The sequence below is a fragment of the Cyrtonyx montezumae genome, unplaced genomic scaffold (genome assembly GCF_038088225.1).
Source record: "Cyrtonyx montezumae isolate F1298 unplaced genomic scaffold, pur_monq_1.0 scaffold_110, whole genome shotgun sequence".
NCBI classification, from domain to species: domain Eukaryota; kingdom Metazoa; phylum Chordata; class Aves; order Galliformes; family Odontophoridae; genus Cyrtonyx; species Cyrtonyx montezumae.
The window spans coordinates 23,034-39,624 of NW_027071838.1; the positions used below are offsets into that span (position 1 = coordinate 23,034).

The 16,591-nt window shown below is 56.5% G+C and overlaps 1 protein-coding gene across 1 annotated transcript; it reads right to left on the bottom strand.

The window, feature by feature from the left end:
• Window positions 1–1,099: 1,099 nt before the first annotated feature.
• ADAR (adenosine deaminase RNA specific) lies at window positions 1,100–11,380 on the bottom strand. Its single transcript, XM_065729839.1, is given in 15 exon segments — window positions 1,100–1,720; window positions 1,990–2,117; window positions 2,623–2,735; window positions 3,161–3,343; window positions 3,503–3,636; window positions 3,714–3,839; window positions 5,103–5,196; window positions 5,705–5,876; window positions 6,829–6,985; window positions 7,150–7,358; window positions 7,494–7,635; window positions 8,015–8,169; window positions 8,251–8,437; window positions 9,657–10,368; window positions 10,371–11,380. Coding segments are annotated over 15 exon segments (2,760 nt in total). The 5' UTR covers window positions 10,378–11,380; the 3' UTR covers window positions 1,100–1,479.
• Between the last annotated feature and the right edge of the window lie 5,211 nt (window positions 11,381–16,591).

A 16,591-nucleotide genomic window follows, 5' to 3' on the forward strand; every position in this document is an offset into this window, starting at 1 on the left:
GGGTCCACAGGGGGCAGTGGGCTTTGTGCTCTCCCCCCGCAGCGGAGCCGCGCGGGCAGGGCCTGGGGGCAGCCACTGCAAACCAATAAATACTCACAGAGGAGCGGCCGCTCTGTTGTAGTGTCATTGTGTGGGGCAGGGGGGGGGGGAGGCACGTTTTCCATGTGCTTTCCCGGCTCCCCCAGGGAGCACGGAGCAGATCTGGGACAGCACGCACCAGAAATGATTTAAAACCCACTTATCCATACAGGATCGATGATGCCACGATTCATTTTACGCAGCAGGAGGAATCCCGGGCTGCTGCAGCCACTGCTCCTCAACCATCTCCTGTCAGGCGCTCCTGGCATGAAAACCTTGAGAGCTTCACCACCCCTACAGCAGCATCCTGCCGGGCCCACATGTCCCACCTCTGCGTGCGTCCCGTGTCCTTCTCTGTCCCCACTGAACATGGACCCATCATTCCTGGGGAGAGCTCAACGGTGTGGGGAGCCCTGAGCCCCCACAGGACAGGGGAGCACCCAGGCTGCCCCTTCTTGCTTTCCTGCTGCTCCTCAGCTCATCCCGCACCCAGGAGGCAGTGAGATGCTGGGGTTTGGACCCGTCACGCTGTTCAGCGAGGAGGAAGGGAGTCAGCTCTGCCCTGTAGCCCTGCAATGAGCACTGAGTCCTCCTGGGCATTTCTCACCTTCCACAAGAGTGCTTTGCTTGACGTGAGGTGGAGCTCAGCCCCACCTGCAGCCTCCCAGCAGCAAGGCAACGTGACTTCCCCACACCAGAGAGCAGCAGCCCCATCCCAAAGAGACAGAGGAGGTGGGGGAACTGCACGCAGGGCTCGATTCTGCCCCTGAAGCTCTTGGTTAAGGCAAGGGGCTTCATTCACCACTGCCACAGCTCAGTGCAGATCATCCCTCGCTTCGCATACTCCCCACGAAACAGCCCTCGGGGATCCCCTCTCAACCCCTGACACTTCACACACCCACGGAGCAGAGCCAGGGAACAATACAGAAAATTTATCAACACGGAATGCAACGGCGGCCCCGCTGGCAGCTGTGCAGAGCTCAGCCTGCGTCCCAGCCAGCAGGGAGAACGAGACAGAAAACAGCCCAGCAGCTTTCTCCAAAGAGAGAACCTGCCCTGAAATCTGCCAGAGGGAGCTGCAGCTCACGGTCCAAATGTTTCAGGGCTGCAGTCCCTCTGGTTTCTTGTGCCTTTTTTTTTTTTTTTAATAAAAAAAAACAACAGAAGAGAGAGAAAGCAAACACAAGTCAGGCTGCCCTAGCTTAAAATTCAAAAGAGATGACGATTCTCATGCATGTTTTAAAAGAGAAAGGGCAGGGCCTGGCAGAAACAGGAGCAGACAGAGAAGGCAGCCAGGCCTACGGGGGAAAACTGCTGCCACTACTGACTCCATCTCAGAAAGAAAGTGGTGAAAGATGGACTCTCACACCCTGCTCACGCTCACACACCCAGGGCATGCCGTTATGCATCAGAGATGGAGAAGTTGTCCTCCTCCTGTGGTTTGCAGATCCAGCTGCCGTAGCCCATCTCCTCCAGAGCACTGAAGAAGCACTGCTTGGCTTCCTGGTACGGCACAGCTGCCTCTTTTGCTTCTGAGTACACCGAGAGCTTCTGCAGCTCTTTGCGGTCGGCCTTGGCACATAACTGCTGGAAAAGGGCAAACGTTTTCCTCTTGGAGACGCGAGACAACTCCAGCTTCGGGCTGAGGAGGAAGAAAAAAGGCAGCAGTGAAAGATATGAAGCAGAGAAGCAAAGGAGCAGAGGACTCAGGGGACAACCCCTTGGTCAGAGAACCATGACATCCCCTGGGGCTCTGGTGAAGGGCCTGGGCAGAATCTGTTCTGCTTCACGAGCTCTGGTTTGAGTCAGCTCGAAACACCTCTCCCCACAGCAAACGCTGCAACGCTCTCTGTGTAAGAGTGACCCCATCTCCCCAGACAGAAAAGCAGCATCAGGAAAGGCTCTTCTTACCCATCTACTTTCCCTTTTGTGCCATCCAACACTTCCACTTCGCTTCCATCAGCGAGACACCAGTTCACTGAAGACTCCTTCGTCTTGCCCGTCTGCCTCACAGAGTCGTACACGCTGACTCGTCCAACCTGCAGCCACAGAGGGAAGGGGGGGTCCCAACTCTCAGCCCACCGTGAGCTGGGGGTAGGGGGAGCACCTCTTGCAGGGAACCAGGCACGCAGCAGCCCCCATCCCTGTGCTCAGCTGCCTCCTACTCCTGATTCTTGGTGCTCTACACATTAAAATCACAGCTACCCCACGCTGAAGGTCCTCCACGGGTGCTCCTTTTGGGAAACGACCGTGCTAGGTCTGATCCCATCTGGGAGAAGTGAAACCTGAGGCGTTTCCAACCCTTCCGCTCAGCTCAGCCAAAGTCCTGAGATTAAGAAGCCACTGCTTGCTCCTAAGCTACGATGGTAACCCCAGTCTGCATTTCCCCCAGGAACCCACGGACACCGTGGGATGGCACACGCTGCTTTATGGGCCATCAGCGTCCCAGCTCTGACTGCAGAGGCTCTGCAGGTGATACCCTGCGGGGGCCCCAGCGAGAACAGAGGTGGAAGAGAGGATGGAAACACAAAGAGGAGCACGAACCTCCGGGTGGTTGATGTGATACGGAGCCTGGAGCCTCTTCTGCAGCACATCCCCATCCCTCAGCAGGCGGCAGCAGATCGCTCGTGTCAGGTGGCCCTGGCTGTACAGGTAACCTATGAAGACATGCATCAGGAAATATAACTGCACAGGTAATGAGCCCTGAGAATTGCAGCACTGAAAGCTGGCAGCCACGGGGATCAGCAGCAGTGATTTTGCTGCTAATAGGTGAAGGCTTATAGCCTGCAACACGCTTCTATGTGTCCTCGGCGATGCAAGTTTTGTCTCACCCTCCTAAAATCACACTAAAAAGAGAAAAAAAAAAATCAAGAACCTCGGAGGAAAGCTCACACCGCCCACTACATAAAATCCACAAACTCCCTTTTCACTTCGAAACAGAGCAGCTCTGCCAAGATCGATGTTTCAGTCTGTTACTCCTGAGCTGTCCACGGTGGGAGGGGATTATCTGGCACTGCAGTTCGCTCCCAGGAGCAAAACTGGGTTTCTGCCCCAACCCAGAAAGGGAAGATGAATTTCATACCGAGAGTAACAGAGCTGAGATACACTGGCTGGATGAAGTGTGACAGCAGTGCTCCTTGCAAACCCAGGACGTTCCAGCGTAGGATTTTGTCACTGCAGGACATGGTGCGCAACCTCTCCCCGTGCTGGATCCCATCCCACGTTGGCACAATGTCGCTCGACTCCACGGGAATGGTACCTTCCCCTGCGTGAGCAAGGAAAGCTCTTCTGTCAGAAGTCAGACATTCAATCCCTTCGTTTCCTGCACGCTTCTGATCCCACAGCAGCACCGCACAGGGTGAGGAAAGGAAGCCTGGAGCTCCAGGATGGCTCAGAGCGGAGGACTGGAGCCACCTGCACTCACCGTTCTCCACCTTGGTCCGCAGCTTGCCTTGTTTGGGGTTCTCAAAGAGGGGCTGGTGCTCTGCCTGCCCCACCACGCCTGCCTGGTCGCTGCAGGACTTATCGAAGAGCGCTCCGTCTCCACAAGGTGCTGTGCTAGAAGTGAAATGCTCCTCAGGTTAAGGCCGGGTCACAGAGAGCTGTCACAGCCAGGGGCATAACCCCACACCTACCTGATGTAGAGGTGAAAGGTGATGCTGCTCTTTATTCTGAGTCTCCTCCCTCCTGCTGGCTCAAAAATGCTCTCTTCTGCAGAAGGTTTAGAGGGGTCATACTTCATCAACTCACTATAGAGAAACCTGAAAACAGGAACATCACATCAAGAGGTGCTTTGCTGCTCAGACAAGGAGCACATCGAGCCGCCCAGGCCCAGGCCAGGCGGGGTCCTGAGCTCTGCCTCCATCAAACCGAGGACGAGAAGCCAATGAATGGCGTGTGACACCACAGAGAGGCACGAAACAGAGCAGATTTCCTGCCAGGCAGATGACATGCCACACCAAATAAGCGTTGTGTCAGGTAAGCAGTCAGAAGCACTGGCAGAGGAGAGGGAAGGAGCCTGGCTGGCTCAGCTCTGCTGCTTTTATGCATCTGATCTGAGCGTGAAGAAGACTTCAAGGTTGTTCACCTAGCACCTTTAGTCAGCAGCGAGCTCACACGCAGAGTAAAGAGCCCCAAAGGCAGCTGAAGGCGAGCAGTATTAATAGCACAACCCCAGATCTGTTTGCAGCGACTGAGTCTTGCATGGCTGCTTCTGGGAACAGAGGAAAACCCCGAGGTCCCCAACACACCGTCAAGGACTAAAGAAAAACTGCAGCTTCACACAGATCCCTCAAGAAGAGCGTGCAGTGCAGGGACTTTGAGGGGGACGTGAAGCTCAGTGCTGTCATCTCTGGCAGAATCCGCCGTGCCACAGCAGCCCAGCAGCCCCAGCTGTCAAGATGAATAGCTCAGACAGACAGCAAGCCCTCCGACTTCACAGCCTGCTGGGGACGGACCCTCAACGCCTTCCAGAGCTGAGGGAGGCACAGAGTGCAGATAACAGCTTTACAAAAGCAGCTGTCTTTGCTGCTGCTCCTAACTGGAAGGGCAGGCAATTACTGAGGCTCACCCAACTGCATTTCACTTCAGTTTTCAAGGAGCACCACGCTGAATGCTCTTAGAGATAAGAGAACAATCAGGCAGTTTGGATTGGGAAAAGCCTTTCCCAGCTGATGAAAAGGGATTTGTCACTTATCAGCACACTCCTTCTGCACCCAGAAGTGGCACAGCGGGATCTGGCTTTGCAGGTTGGCTGCCCCAGAGAGCTGTGCTCAGGACAGAGCCGTGCTTTGCGTGCCGGCCGCGCGGCTCTGCACCATGCTTTATTTCAAAGGCAGCAGAAGCAGCCCCTCGGGCTCCTGGCAGCTCTCCAGTTTGGTACTAATTTGGGCACCGTTCAGAAGTGTCCCTTCTCTTATCAGAAGATAACATCCCTCTGCAGCGTTAGAGCATCGCAGGAACTGCTGTGGTTACACCCCTTGGGAGGCAGCTCTGCCTCTCCTTGGGCTTTCTCCTCGTCTCACCTCACAAAGCCTCTGCGAGAAATGATTTCTGCATGACAGTCATTCACCGTCTCCCCCTTCAAGCTCAATTCTTCTCCTTTCACACAGCGATTACCTGAGGGGAAAAAATAAGAGAGAAATGCCTTTGTCACACAAAGCTTTGCAGAAAAGGAGGGTTCTATCTCATCAAGTTTTACTTCTCCGGGCTCCTGAGCAGCACCACCCTGAGTGCTTATCACCCTGACCCAGGCAGGGAGGAAAACAAGGGACAAAGAGAGCACACACTGCTCCACAGACAGCAGAGACTCTGAGTGCCACAGTTTCAGGGCAGTGTCCCCCAAAGCCTCAGTGCTTTTCACCCCACCACTCCGGGAGGAGCTGGGACAAAGCAGGGAACTGCAGTATCAGATGTGGGATGGAGCCACGAGATTAAGAGCAACAACAGCTGAAGGTGCGATCGCTTTGTCCTCTCTCTCCAGCTAAATCACTTGTGACACCACGCGAGCCCTGGGAGCACTGCCTGCCCTCCACAAAGCCTCCAGCAGCACTCGTTCCTGGTCAGAGCTGATGGGGAGCCCGGTGGGGGGCTCTAGAGCTCAGCTCGCGCTGGAAGCAGCCCGTACCTGTCCCAATGCTGACCACCACTCCCAGGTCCTGGCTTCCCTTCCTCATGATGATGGCAGCCAGGATCTTCCTCCCGAGCAGGCTGTGCTGGATGCGGGCGGTGAGGGCGTTGAAGCGCTGGTGGCTCAGCATGGCCATCTGGTCGTGGAGGGTGCTGCCCCTCACCGGGAGCTGCGGGGCAGGGAAGAAAACAGCTCAGGCAGCAGCTAACCCGAAACACAGCTAACCCAGAAGGCAGGAACACACGCAACACGTATCCAGGCAATGCCATTTCGGGCTGAACATATCCAGGCAATGCCATTTCGGGTTGAACACACGCAGAGTGTCGCATCAAGGGGGGGGGGTGAGGCTCTTCTGGGTATTTCTGGGAAGCCCTCTCCAACGCTTCGAGTTCTGCTCTGAGCACATCATTAACTGCTGCAAGCTGTCTTCCTGGCAGCGAGCTAAACGAGCCGAGGGACGGCCTCCTGAGACGGCCAGGGGGAACCCCACTGCAAAGCAACAAAACCCAACCTCGCCCTCTCCCACAGACTCAGCCAGGGAAACGTGTTCGTGGCTTTGCAGGAATCTTCTGGCTTGCCTGTTGGGAGGCTGCACCAGCACCTGCCTCTTCCAGCACCGCCGACTGCCACATCCTCCCTGGTGGATTTTCTATTTAGAGCCACAGCTGTGCAGTTGGGAACGGAGCTTTTGAGAGAACACCAAACTCAAAGCACCGATTCAAGCAGCGCAGGTTTGGGAGTGCCATCCCGACTCAGCCACAGCTTCACTTGTGTCTGATCCTGACGTACCACTTTCTGAGCTGATGTAATTTTCAGTCTAGGATGAAGGCTTTTGGAATGGATTTTTTTTTCCCTCTCTTTTAATCAGAAGATGAGAACGTTCCTGTACCACCACAGGAATCTATTTCAGTAGCTCGTGGAAATATCAGAAGATAATGAAGCCCTAAAGCAGACACCAGCAGCAGCGAAGAGCGTGGCTGCGCCCTGGGAAACACCTAACCCATTTTAGGAGAGCGTCAGCTCATCCACACCTTCAGAGAAAAATCATGAGGCATTTTTCCGAGCAGCACAGGAGAGAGAAAGGGCTAAAAAATCAGACCCAGCCTGTTGCTGGACATTACCTCTGCCATGCTCATCCCTCCCATGCGCTCTGCCTTCTCTGATTCCCCGATCAGGACACGGAGTGCTGCGTCAGCTGCCTCCTGCTTGCCCTGCTTCTTACTGTGTGCAGTTACAGCTGGGAACCAGCAGCCTCCAACCTTGGCCTGATAGACAAACCTGTAAAGAGACAGCAGCATGCTTTTGAGAACAGAGGAAACCTTCCCCACTTCAGCCTGGTTTTAAAACCTCCCAGCACAGCAAAGAGCAGAGCAGAGGCCGTGTATCGTGAGCTGGACGTGAGGTTTGGCAAGGTTTCCCCCTGGAGAGATGCAGCCACTTACTTTGGGTCGTGGGGAGGTCCTGTCTGGTCAATGAGTTTGAACTCTGCAGCAAAGCCATTGGAGCGGGCGTACTCCAGCAGGCCGCTGACCGGGTTGGCATTGAGGTATTTGATGAGCTCCCCAACACCCTTTGCTTTCGTTGCTTTGGGTTCATCAGGAACGATGATGTGCAGACCACAGCTCTGCTCTCCCTGGGGCTTCACCGTGAGCTGGAAGAGAGTTGGACAGGACAGGGCTGTTAAATGGTATCACGGGCCTTGAGGTTCCTGCAAGGGGTGAAATCCATGAAATAAAGGGGGAACGTGGCACAACGAAGCACTTGGGTCTTACAAAGCTCTTTGTACCTGTTCAGGTGGGACACACGGCGCAGACTCCCCAGAAAGAATCTTCACAGCAACCTCTGCTGCCATTTGCTTTGCTCCCTTCTTGCTGTTTCCTACCACAGCAGGGAAAATTTGGTCACCCATTTTCACACAGTAGCTGAACCTGACAGGACATCATAGCATACGAAGAAGGTTAAGCACACGTGTCTCAATCCGCTTATTATCCCTTTCTCCCAGTTCAAGTTAAATCTTCCTGCATTATCTCCACTTTGAATCTACCACAACGGCCTCACAGTTGGAAATCCCAGAGCACTGCTACCAGGTGGGGTATACAGGACTAGAAGCTGCTCTTGATTCAGCATCCCTTCTCTGAGAAAAGGCATTCTTTTAGTTTCCTTCTGGAGCCAGATGTTGTGGAGGAGCCACGCACGGACTCCTTGGTGAGAGGAGCACTGGACAGCTCAAGGAAGAGCACAGGGAAACAGGGAGGCAAGAAGGGAAGGGTTTCTATCCTCCCCAGAGCTGACAGCAGCGTGCCATACCTGGGATCGTGAGGAGGGCCGTCCTGAGACAGCAGCAGGAATTCAATCACGTTCCCCGACTTCTGCCCGTACTCCATCAGCACACTGATGGGGTGCTTCCCAGGAAGCAGGCTGAGCTGAGCTGGTGCAGACAACTCTGGCTCTGAATACAAAGGCTGCAACGAGAAGATCGAGGAGACGAGGCTTCAGAACGAGCACTGCTTGAGCAAACTCAAAACGAAGAAGACAAGACCTGCCTGTTCCGACTCAGGGATGTCAGACACAAATGGCATTTCACTGTTAACTCCGTCGGGGCTCCCGTTCTCTGCTTCTTGCATCAGGACCTTCATGGCATTAGCTGCTGCCTCCTGCTTAGCCAGTTTTTTGCTTCCTGCTTCTGCTGGTGGGAACGGGCGCCCATTAATCAATGCCTGGAACTTAAACCTTCAAAAGAAAAAAAAAAACCAACGCAAAAATGAACGAGGTAAATCAAGAGGCCAAGCTGTGGTGTTCTCACCACGAGCGTTTGCTGTGGGTAGTTGATGAGAAGGAGCTAGCTCCTGGCTGAGAGCAAACCTTCGCTGCTGTGTGCAGACAGGATAAGCTGGAGAGCTCCGTGTCTCATCCCCCCAGCATCTCCAGAGCTGCTCACTCAGGAGAGATACAGCAGCTCCAGATTTTGTTCTGAAAAGCGGGGATGAGCTGCCTTGGGCTGCAAGTGACAGCTGGAAACACGCAACGACTGCTTGCAAAGAGCAGCTCGGTCACATCTGCAGGAAGGCAGGGAGTCTTGGAGCAGCCTGTGCTGTTCTGTACGTGGTCACCCGGGCTCTTCTGCCCCTCTGGCACTTTCCCTGAGTCCCAGCAGTGCTGTGAGCTGCCCAGTGCCTTCACAGCAGCTCACCCCCATACACCTCCTGGTGGTTTTTTTTTTGCCATCTATGCAGCTTCGCTGCTGTTCTCCAGCCCCACGCAGAGGAAAGTTTCTTCCAGAGAAAAGGGGTCACACGGGATCCAGAGATGAGCTGAATCCATTCCATCTCCCCTTACAAAAAAGGCCTGGGACTCTGCCTTCAGAAATTAGGCCAATTTTCCTGTCTAGCGAATCTATTGACATATTCCAGCGTGGCACATACGTACTTTTCACCATCTCAAGGGCACTCAGGAGCAGCCACAATTTAGCAATCGGAGGTGGGACCCCCAGAGACCAACTCTGCACAGCATCATGCTCAGCTCTGACCGACCACACCACGGGGACATGGCAGGTAGGTTCACCTCACCTCACCCAAGCTCACTGCTTTGTTTGGAGCTTCCTTTGTGCTACGTAACAGCTCACATCTGGATAAGTCAGAGGTACCCCAGAAACGCCAGTTTCACTCTCTCAATATAACAGAGTTCAAAATCCAAGGGACCAAATCAGACAGAGCATCCGAAGAGGTGAATTCTACCTCTGTCCACCTGAACGAGGTGTGGAGTTACCAGACTCAGGCAGCCTGGGGTTCAATTTTAACTTCTGTGTTTAAGCAGGAATCAGCCAGGCTAATCAGCCCAAAGCACAGCAAACATTAACGAGCAGGCCCTATGGGACAGCACTCAGGGTGAAGCTGCTTGAAGTTAAACAGAAACAAAAAGACAGCTCAGGGAGGTTGGGAAGCATCCTTACCGTGGCTCGTGTGAGGGCCCGCTCTGCTCCAGCATGGTGAACTCACAGTGCTGGTAGGTGAACTGGGAGTACTCGGTGAGGCCGCTCACCGGGTTCTTCTCCTGGCAAGCCAGCAGCTTCTCCACGGGCGTGCACGGGAAGACAGTGTTAAACTGGGCAGCATAGCTGGGGGAAGACTGGGAGTGCATGATGGATTCTGACTCATCCGACTGCTTGGTGATAGTGTTCAGATAATCTGGGATGTCATCCGAAGCCCACCTGCCGTTCTCAGAGCTATCATAGCTACTGAAGCCAGAGCATAAGGGCTTGCAGTCCTTGGGCACGGATGCTTCCTTGCCAGCAGCATCGCTCCGAACGCTTTGCTCCATCTTCTGCTGCCCATTTCCCACGCTTTGCTCTGCTGTTGTCACTGCTGGTGAAGGTGCAGCCACCTCCTGTGGAGCTGGAGGTGTAGAAGGTGGCACAGCTGGCTCGGGTGGGGGATCTGCTGGTGCTGCAGTGGCCTTCAGCCTCATCTCCATCCGCTCGCGCTTCCTGCTCGTTAGGGACCACCGTGGAGGGGTGGAATTCTGCTTGCAGACATCTCCCAGCTTCTCCAGAGCACTGAGAAAGGAATTCACGTCCTTCGCCCTTGAAAACCCAATATTTCTGGCAAGGTTGATGGCTGTCGTGTCTGCCACGCTGAACAAGAAGTTGCAGATTTTGTCCTTGTCTCAGCCATGGTGGGATTGGTGTCTCTCGTGCCAGCTGCACTCCTCTCCTCTCTGCTCCCAGGAGCCGGGTCTGCGTTACCCACCCTGTGCTCAGGAGGGTTTCCCTCTCTCTCTGGGTTTGGGTTGGCAATCCTCCACAGCGGCGGCGTCCCCACAATCCTGTGCAATTTGCCGTCTCTGTGGAGCTTATACAGAACGCGATTGACCTCTTCCTTTGAATTTTAAGCTTACGTACGAGATCGTGAACTGTACAAGTCTCTCCCTCCCTGAGCTGCCCCAAAATACTCAGAATTTCTTGTTCCAAGTCCTGCCAGCAAGAGACAGTCTCTGTAAATTCAGTCTGATGGCGAACGAGTCTCCTGGCGAGTGCTCCTGAAAGTGATAACGAGGAAGGGGACGATGTGGGGACGTTTCTACTTGCTGCTGTTTGCTGGAGAACCTATGCCATTCTGCTTTGCCACAGCTGCCTTGCCCACTCCCTGCAAGAGCCACAGCCTGCCATCCTCCAGCACGCAGCTTGCTGTACGACTGCGGCCTCTGAATTAAGCAGACATCACCATCCTGCTCTGCCAGGTGCGAAGAGGACTCCCAGTTTGTTTTCTGTGAGGGACGGGGGCTGGTAAAGAAAGCTGGGTTAGCGTTGGAGCAGTTATGCCTTGCCTGGGTGAGATATGAGCCTTTGCCTCGAGCAGTGCCTCTGCTCATAGCGCACTGCTTCAGCACACGTTTGTGTCAGGCCACCTGCACACCAGGAGCAGTGACTCTGAATCCCCAGTTCTCAGCGGATACCTGCAGGGAAGGCACACACAAAAGAGACCCAATATGGATGAAAAACCTCAATTACACCACCGCACGCTTCCAGAGGTGCAGTCTGAACAGATTCTGTGCTACGGAGATGCGCACCTCGTCAAGCCTTCCTGCCTTCCACTGACTTTAAATTATTCATCTGAGTACAACTGGCAAATTACACCTGCCCAGGTCAGAAGCCAGCAGTCAGGAACCCTGGGTGAAGTCAACAAGAAAAAAGCTTTAAAATAAAAGGGACGCTGCTCTTGTTGGGCTGAACATCAAGCCAGCTGCACAGACTGAGTTTTGGTCAACCCTTTAGGCAACACTGGGCCACACCAAATCACAAGTTCCTCTTCCGTGCCCCCGGGAAGGCAAGAATCAGGTCTGTTTCTTGCACTGAGGGAGCTCAATGTGGCACAGAGCAGAGCTGCAAAAGCCTCATGGCGGATTTCAGGTTTGCAGCTGAAGCCTGAAACCTAAATGTCCTTTCGTTCGTGGACCGCACATGACCTACAGAGATAAAGCATCGTTCTGCGGGAGAAGTAAAGTGATAACCTACAGAGAAACCGATAGCTGCACACTTTGTAATGCCACAGAGGTGTTCTGGGCCGTGCCACCCCCCTGGGCTGCAGCTCGGAGTTTTTAAAGAGCTGGTTAGAGAGAAGCAGGCACGCGAGGCGGGGGTATCCCTGCCCCTTCTACACACAGTGACGGATACCTCCTGCCAGGCTCCCTCCCACCGACCCCCACGTCACCAAACTCCCTGCAAAGAAAGTTCCCACACATACGTGGAGCGCTCCATCCCTAAATGGGCTCACGGCACCTCGAGCTTCACCCCTTAACCGAGCCGACCACCAACTCCGGCCGTTCCCCGCTCCCGGTACGGGGCTCCCTTCGGCCCAAAGGAGCACCGAGCGATCCGGGACAGAGTTTCCCGTCACGCGTTACCTGCTCGCCGGCCGTGAGCCCCACGCGGGGCTCTGTCTGTGTCGGGAGGGCTAAAGCGAAGCGCCAGAGGCGGTGCCGAGCCCGGGGTACCCCGTAAGATGGCTGCGGATCCTTTCGCTTTCGGTTCCGTCCCAGCAACGATCCTCCCCGCCCCGCCCGGGGGCGGGCAGCGCTGGGACGCGGCGCCGTGCCCGGAGATGGGGGGAGGAGTGCGGCCGGAGCCCGGGGAAGGGTTCCGCTCGGTCCCCGGTACCGCGCTGCGCGTCTGCGAGCACCGCCGGAGCCACGCGAGGGAAATTCTCTTTATTCTCCGCGTTCACGCACTGCGTGGGGGGGGGGGGGCGGCACGGCCCCGTCCCTGTGCCCCCATCTCCTCCCCTCCCCCCCCAGGGCTCCGGGCGCATCCCTGTGCGGCGGGACCCGGCACGCCGCCCCCCACCCCGCGCCCTCTTACCCCCCTCCGCCGCCACCGGCGCCGCCGCTGGCGCACACTGATGACGCCATCGAAGCGCGCCGAGCGCCACGCGGCGCCGCGACCGCCATCTTCCTTCAGGGCACGGCGCCACGTTCGGGCAGGGCAACGCGGAGCAACACATGGCGGCGGCGGCAGCAGGGCTTCCCAGCCTGCTTCCCCGCGAGGAACGCCGCTCCGATCCCACAGCCCCCCGTTCCTCCCCGGCCGCCGCCGGTTGGCGTGAGCGCGGCCGCGCGGGGCCTCACCCTTACACGTGCCCGCTACCGCGCATGCGCCACCGTGAGGAGTACGCGCGCCGCCCGGGTGGACGCATGCGCAGTGCGCGCTGTCCATGTGCCCGGGGTGGTCCGTGTTTGGGTCCTTCACGGTCCTCCTGGGCTCTGCGATCGCTACAGCTCTTCCGATCCCACGGTCCCTATTGTTCTCTTGATGCCCAGCCCTACAGAGCCCCTCCTGGTCCCCCCCATCTCCTATGGGGCTCACTCACCTTCCATACCCCCACCCCCAGCAGCCCCTCCATCTCTCAAAGGTCCTCATTGTGCCCCCTGTGGTCTTCCCACCCCCTGTGTTTCCCATTTAAATTCATCTTTAGTGTCACGGAGCTGCTCCTCCCCCCCCCCCAGCCAAGCTGCGTCCCCCACTCTCTGCACTGTTTACCTCCTCCTCCCTCTCCCAGCGTGGATCCTGCTCCCTCCCTTCCTCAGCCCCTCCTTCCTTACACCCATCAGAGCACAGAGCAGCTTGTTCCCGTCTGCTGCTCGCTGTGTGCCATCTGCCAGCAAGACAAAGCTGGGAGCCCCACATCGCACTGTGCGCCCACGGGGAGCCCCACATCTCTGTGTGGGCACCCATGGGAGCCTCTGGCCTCTCTGCTCCCCAGGGGGTCGATGCTGGGGGAGCCTCGGGGGTGGGTAGGGGCTGGGGGTGCTTCATGGAGGCCCTACAGGGACCTGAACACGTGGGGATGTGGCCCCAGAGGGATGGAGCTGAGAGGAGGATCTATGGGGCTGATAGGGCGACCTATGGGGCCGCTTCTCCCTGGCATTAAATAGGGCTGGGATTACTTGGGAAGTCAGGTGCAGGGCCCAGTCCGCGATTGTTCATATTTGGGAGTGAGTTTGTAAAGATGATTTTGCTGTTGTTTTTCTTATTTATTTATTTATTTATTTTGCAATAGCTATACCTGTCCTCCAACCCCTCCACCAGCCCCAATTCCCACTTCCTAGGAGGATCTGTGATTGCACAACCCCCCCACACACACACTGTGAGGTCGGGCGCTGCCAGCCCGGGCATGCAACGTCTCGCACTCCGCACACAGCCCTCAATCTGCTCTTTTTTCTCACTCTTTTTTTTTTGCCAGTGATCGTTCTCAGCCTATAACCCAACCTCCGTGAACGTGATTCATCCCTGCAGCTCTTAGGGCAGAGCAGAGGATGCAGAGCCCTGCGTGGTGTCAACGCGATGCACGTTGGAGCAGTCCCCCTCCGGAGCCACGGAGCCGTGTACCCCCCCAAAAATCGCGCCCCCCCCCCCGCAACGACGGCCACCCATCGATCAGCGTTCACTCCGCATCCTCTGGATCCGTTTGAAAACTGGGCAGGCTCCAGCTCGTCTCCATAGGAACGCTGTGGGAGAGATGGAGCCGCCGAGCTCTTATCAGAGGGATCTGTGGGTTAATTTGGAGATAAAGGGCTGAGAGCTCAGGGCGTTGCTCACACCTCCCCCAGCAGAGGGTGAGGGGGACCCCCGGCTCCGGGCTCATCCCCCCCGCACGATGGCAGCATGAACCAAGGCACCGAGAGCCTCAGGTGCCGCCTTTGTTCTGCTCCCCGTGATGAGATGACATAAATTGTGGCACAGCTCCCCCGCCCGACCCGCTGCTGGAAGGCCATTGTTCCTCCGGGCTTCATCCGTGCGCTGCTTTATGAGACGCGCTGAAATATCGCTTCCTCGCTGTTGAATCAGCCTGTTCCTGCCGGGAGATAAAAGCTGATGGCTCGATTGCAGCGGGGACATTTTGTTACTCTCCTCCATCGGCTGACGGCGATCTTTAATTGGGCAGAGGTGCGGTGGCTGCTGCCCAGGGCTGGGCTCTGCGTTCCTGCAGTGCACCCCTTGAGCCCCACAGTGCTGCAGGCAGTGGGGTTGGGTCCCTACAACGTTGCTCAGCGTTGGGTGCAGGTGCAAAGCCACGAGCCGCATCATCGCAGCTCCAGTTCCCCTCTAAAGGGATTTTTTTCCCCAGTGGGCTTTTATTGCAGCGCAGGTACCTCCCGGTGGTGATGGTGGTGGCCCATTTTTAACGAGCAGATGGCAGTCACTCCACCTGCAGAACTGCCACGAGTGCCATCCGCTCCATCCCTGCAGGAAAGGAGCAGCCGACGCTCACACCCCGAAGGCGGCTGTGTGCAGAGCTCCAGCCCTGGGCCTGCCTTCCCCATGCGTGCTGCTGCTTCCCAAATGGGATTTCCCACTTTGCAGCAGCCCCTCCGTGCCCTCTCCAGCTGACACGAGGTGGGCTCCCGGCCGGGGAAGCAGCAGCCTCGCTCAGCACTGTGTGAGCGTTTCTCTTTGAGGCTCCTTGCTGCTCAGCAGAGGCGTGAAGCTGAGCTTGGATGGCACGGCGGCAGCTGCCAGGGCTGCTTTGCAGATATCAGCAGCGATTGCTCATCCCGATGCAGCATGCAGGGGAATGGGGGGGGGGGGGTGGGGGCTCTCCCTGCACCGAGTGGGGGTGTGGGTGGGGACGGCACAGCTGCAGGAGCCGTGCGGTGACTGTGCAGCTGCAGCTTGACGCTGGCTGCGACAACGGCAGCGATCCCCATGGCCAGGGCTGCCACGTGAGCCCCCGCCTTGGCTGCTGGTGGGCTCATCTGTCACGTTTTTATGGCTGTCAGCGTCTGCCAGGCGCCTTGGCCTTCAGCCTCGCTCTGCCATTGCTCAGGGACCTGTGTTCCTGCGTGGCTCTGCTGCTTGAACCCTTCACCCCCGGGGTTGGGGGGAGGGGAGGGGGGCTGTGTAAAGGAACCCTGCGGGCTGCGTGTCTCATCAGCTCCTTGGGGGGGAGGGGGAGCAGTGAGAAGGGGCTCCCAGTGCCACTGTGAATGAAGGCAGCAGCTCTCAGACAGCTCATCCGTCACATCAGCGAGCCTTCCCACCGCCAGCTTCCAGGGAGCTACCTGATAGATGGCATTAACATTCTGTTCTGTAACCTTTACGGTGCCATCCAGCCCAGGTTCCCTCCTGCCCTTTGCCACCCTATTTTGCATTTAATATTAAATCTGATTTGGCTGAGAGAGAGAGAGAGAGAGAGAGAGAGAGAGCTTTAGTGTGTGCTCAGCCAAATCAAAGGGATTTTGCAATCCCCATCTGGGCACAGCCCCAACCCGAGGGCTGAATGCATCCTGAGGGCTGCACCCTCCCCTGCAGGGCTCCCCATTACCCCGGGGCACAGCGGCAGGGGTTATTTCCCCCCACCCCTCTGCCGTTTTCCCCAGGGTCAGCACTCTGCACACTGGATGTGCAGCGCTCAGCCCCTGTCTTTGTGCATTTCCAGAGCTGCTGAGCACCAGGGCTGCAGTCAGATCTCCAAAGGGCTTCCTTCGCGCTGATCTCCCCTGTGCCTCCCACAGCATCTCATCGCACCTTTTCTCCTCTTTCTCCCCTCTGATCGCTGCAAATGGGTCTGTTGGCACAGCACAAAGCGGCTGACAGCCGCAGCCCAGCGCTGATGGATGGCGAGGGGACGGCTGCTCGCGGAGCTCAGGGCCGCGCACGCCGCTTTAATTGGATGCTCTGCACAGATTTCCCCACAAACGGCGATTTTTTTTTTTTTAATATATATTTTTTTAATCTAAAAGCAAGCGAGAAGCTGGAACGTGCCTCGCTTCTTTCATGACTTCCCCGGAGGCAGCAGCAGCGCGTTAAGGAGAAAGAAAAGGAGGAGGAAAAAATAGTCAGCAGCACCAGGTGGCTGAGTAGCTCGCAGCCTAATTGATTCCTCTTTCATT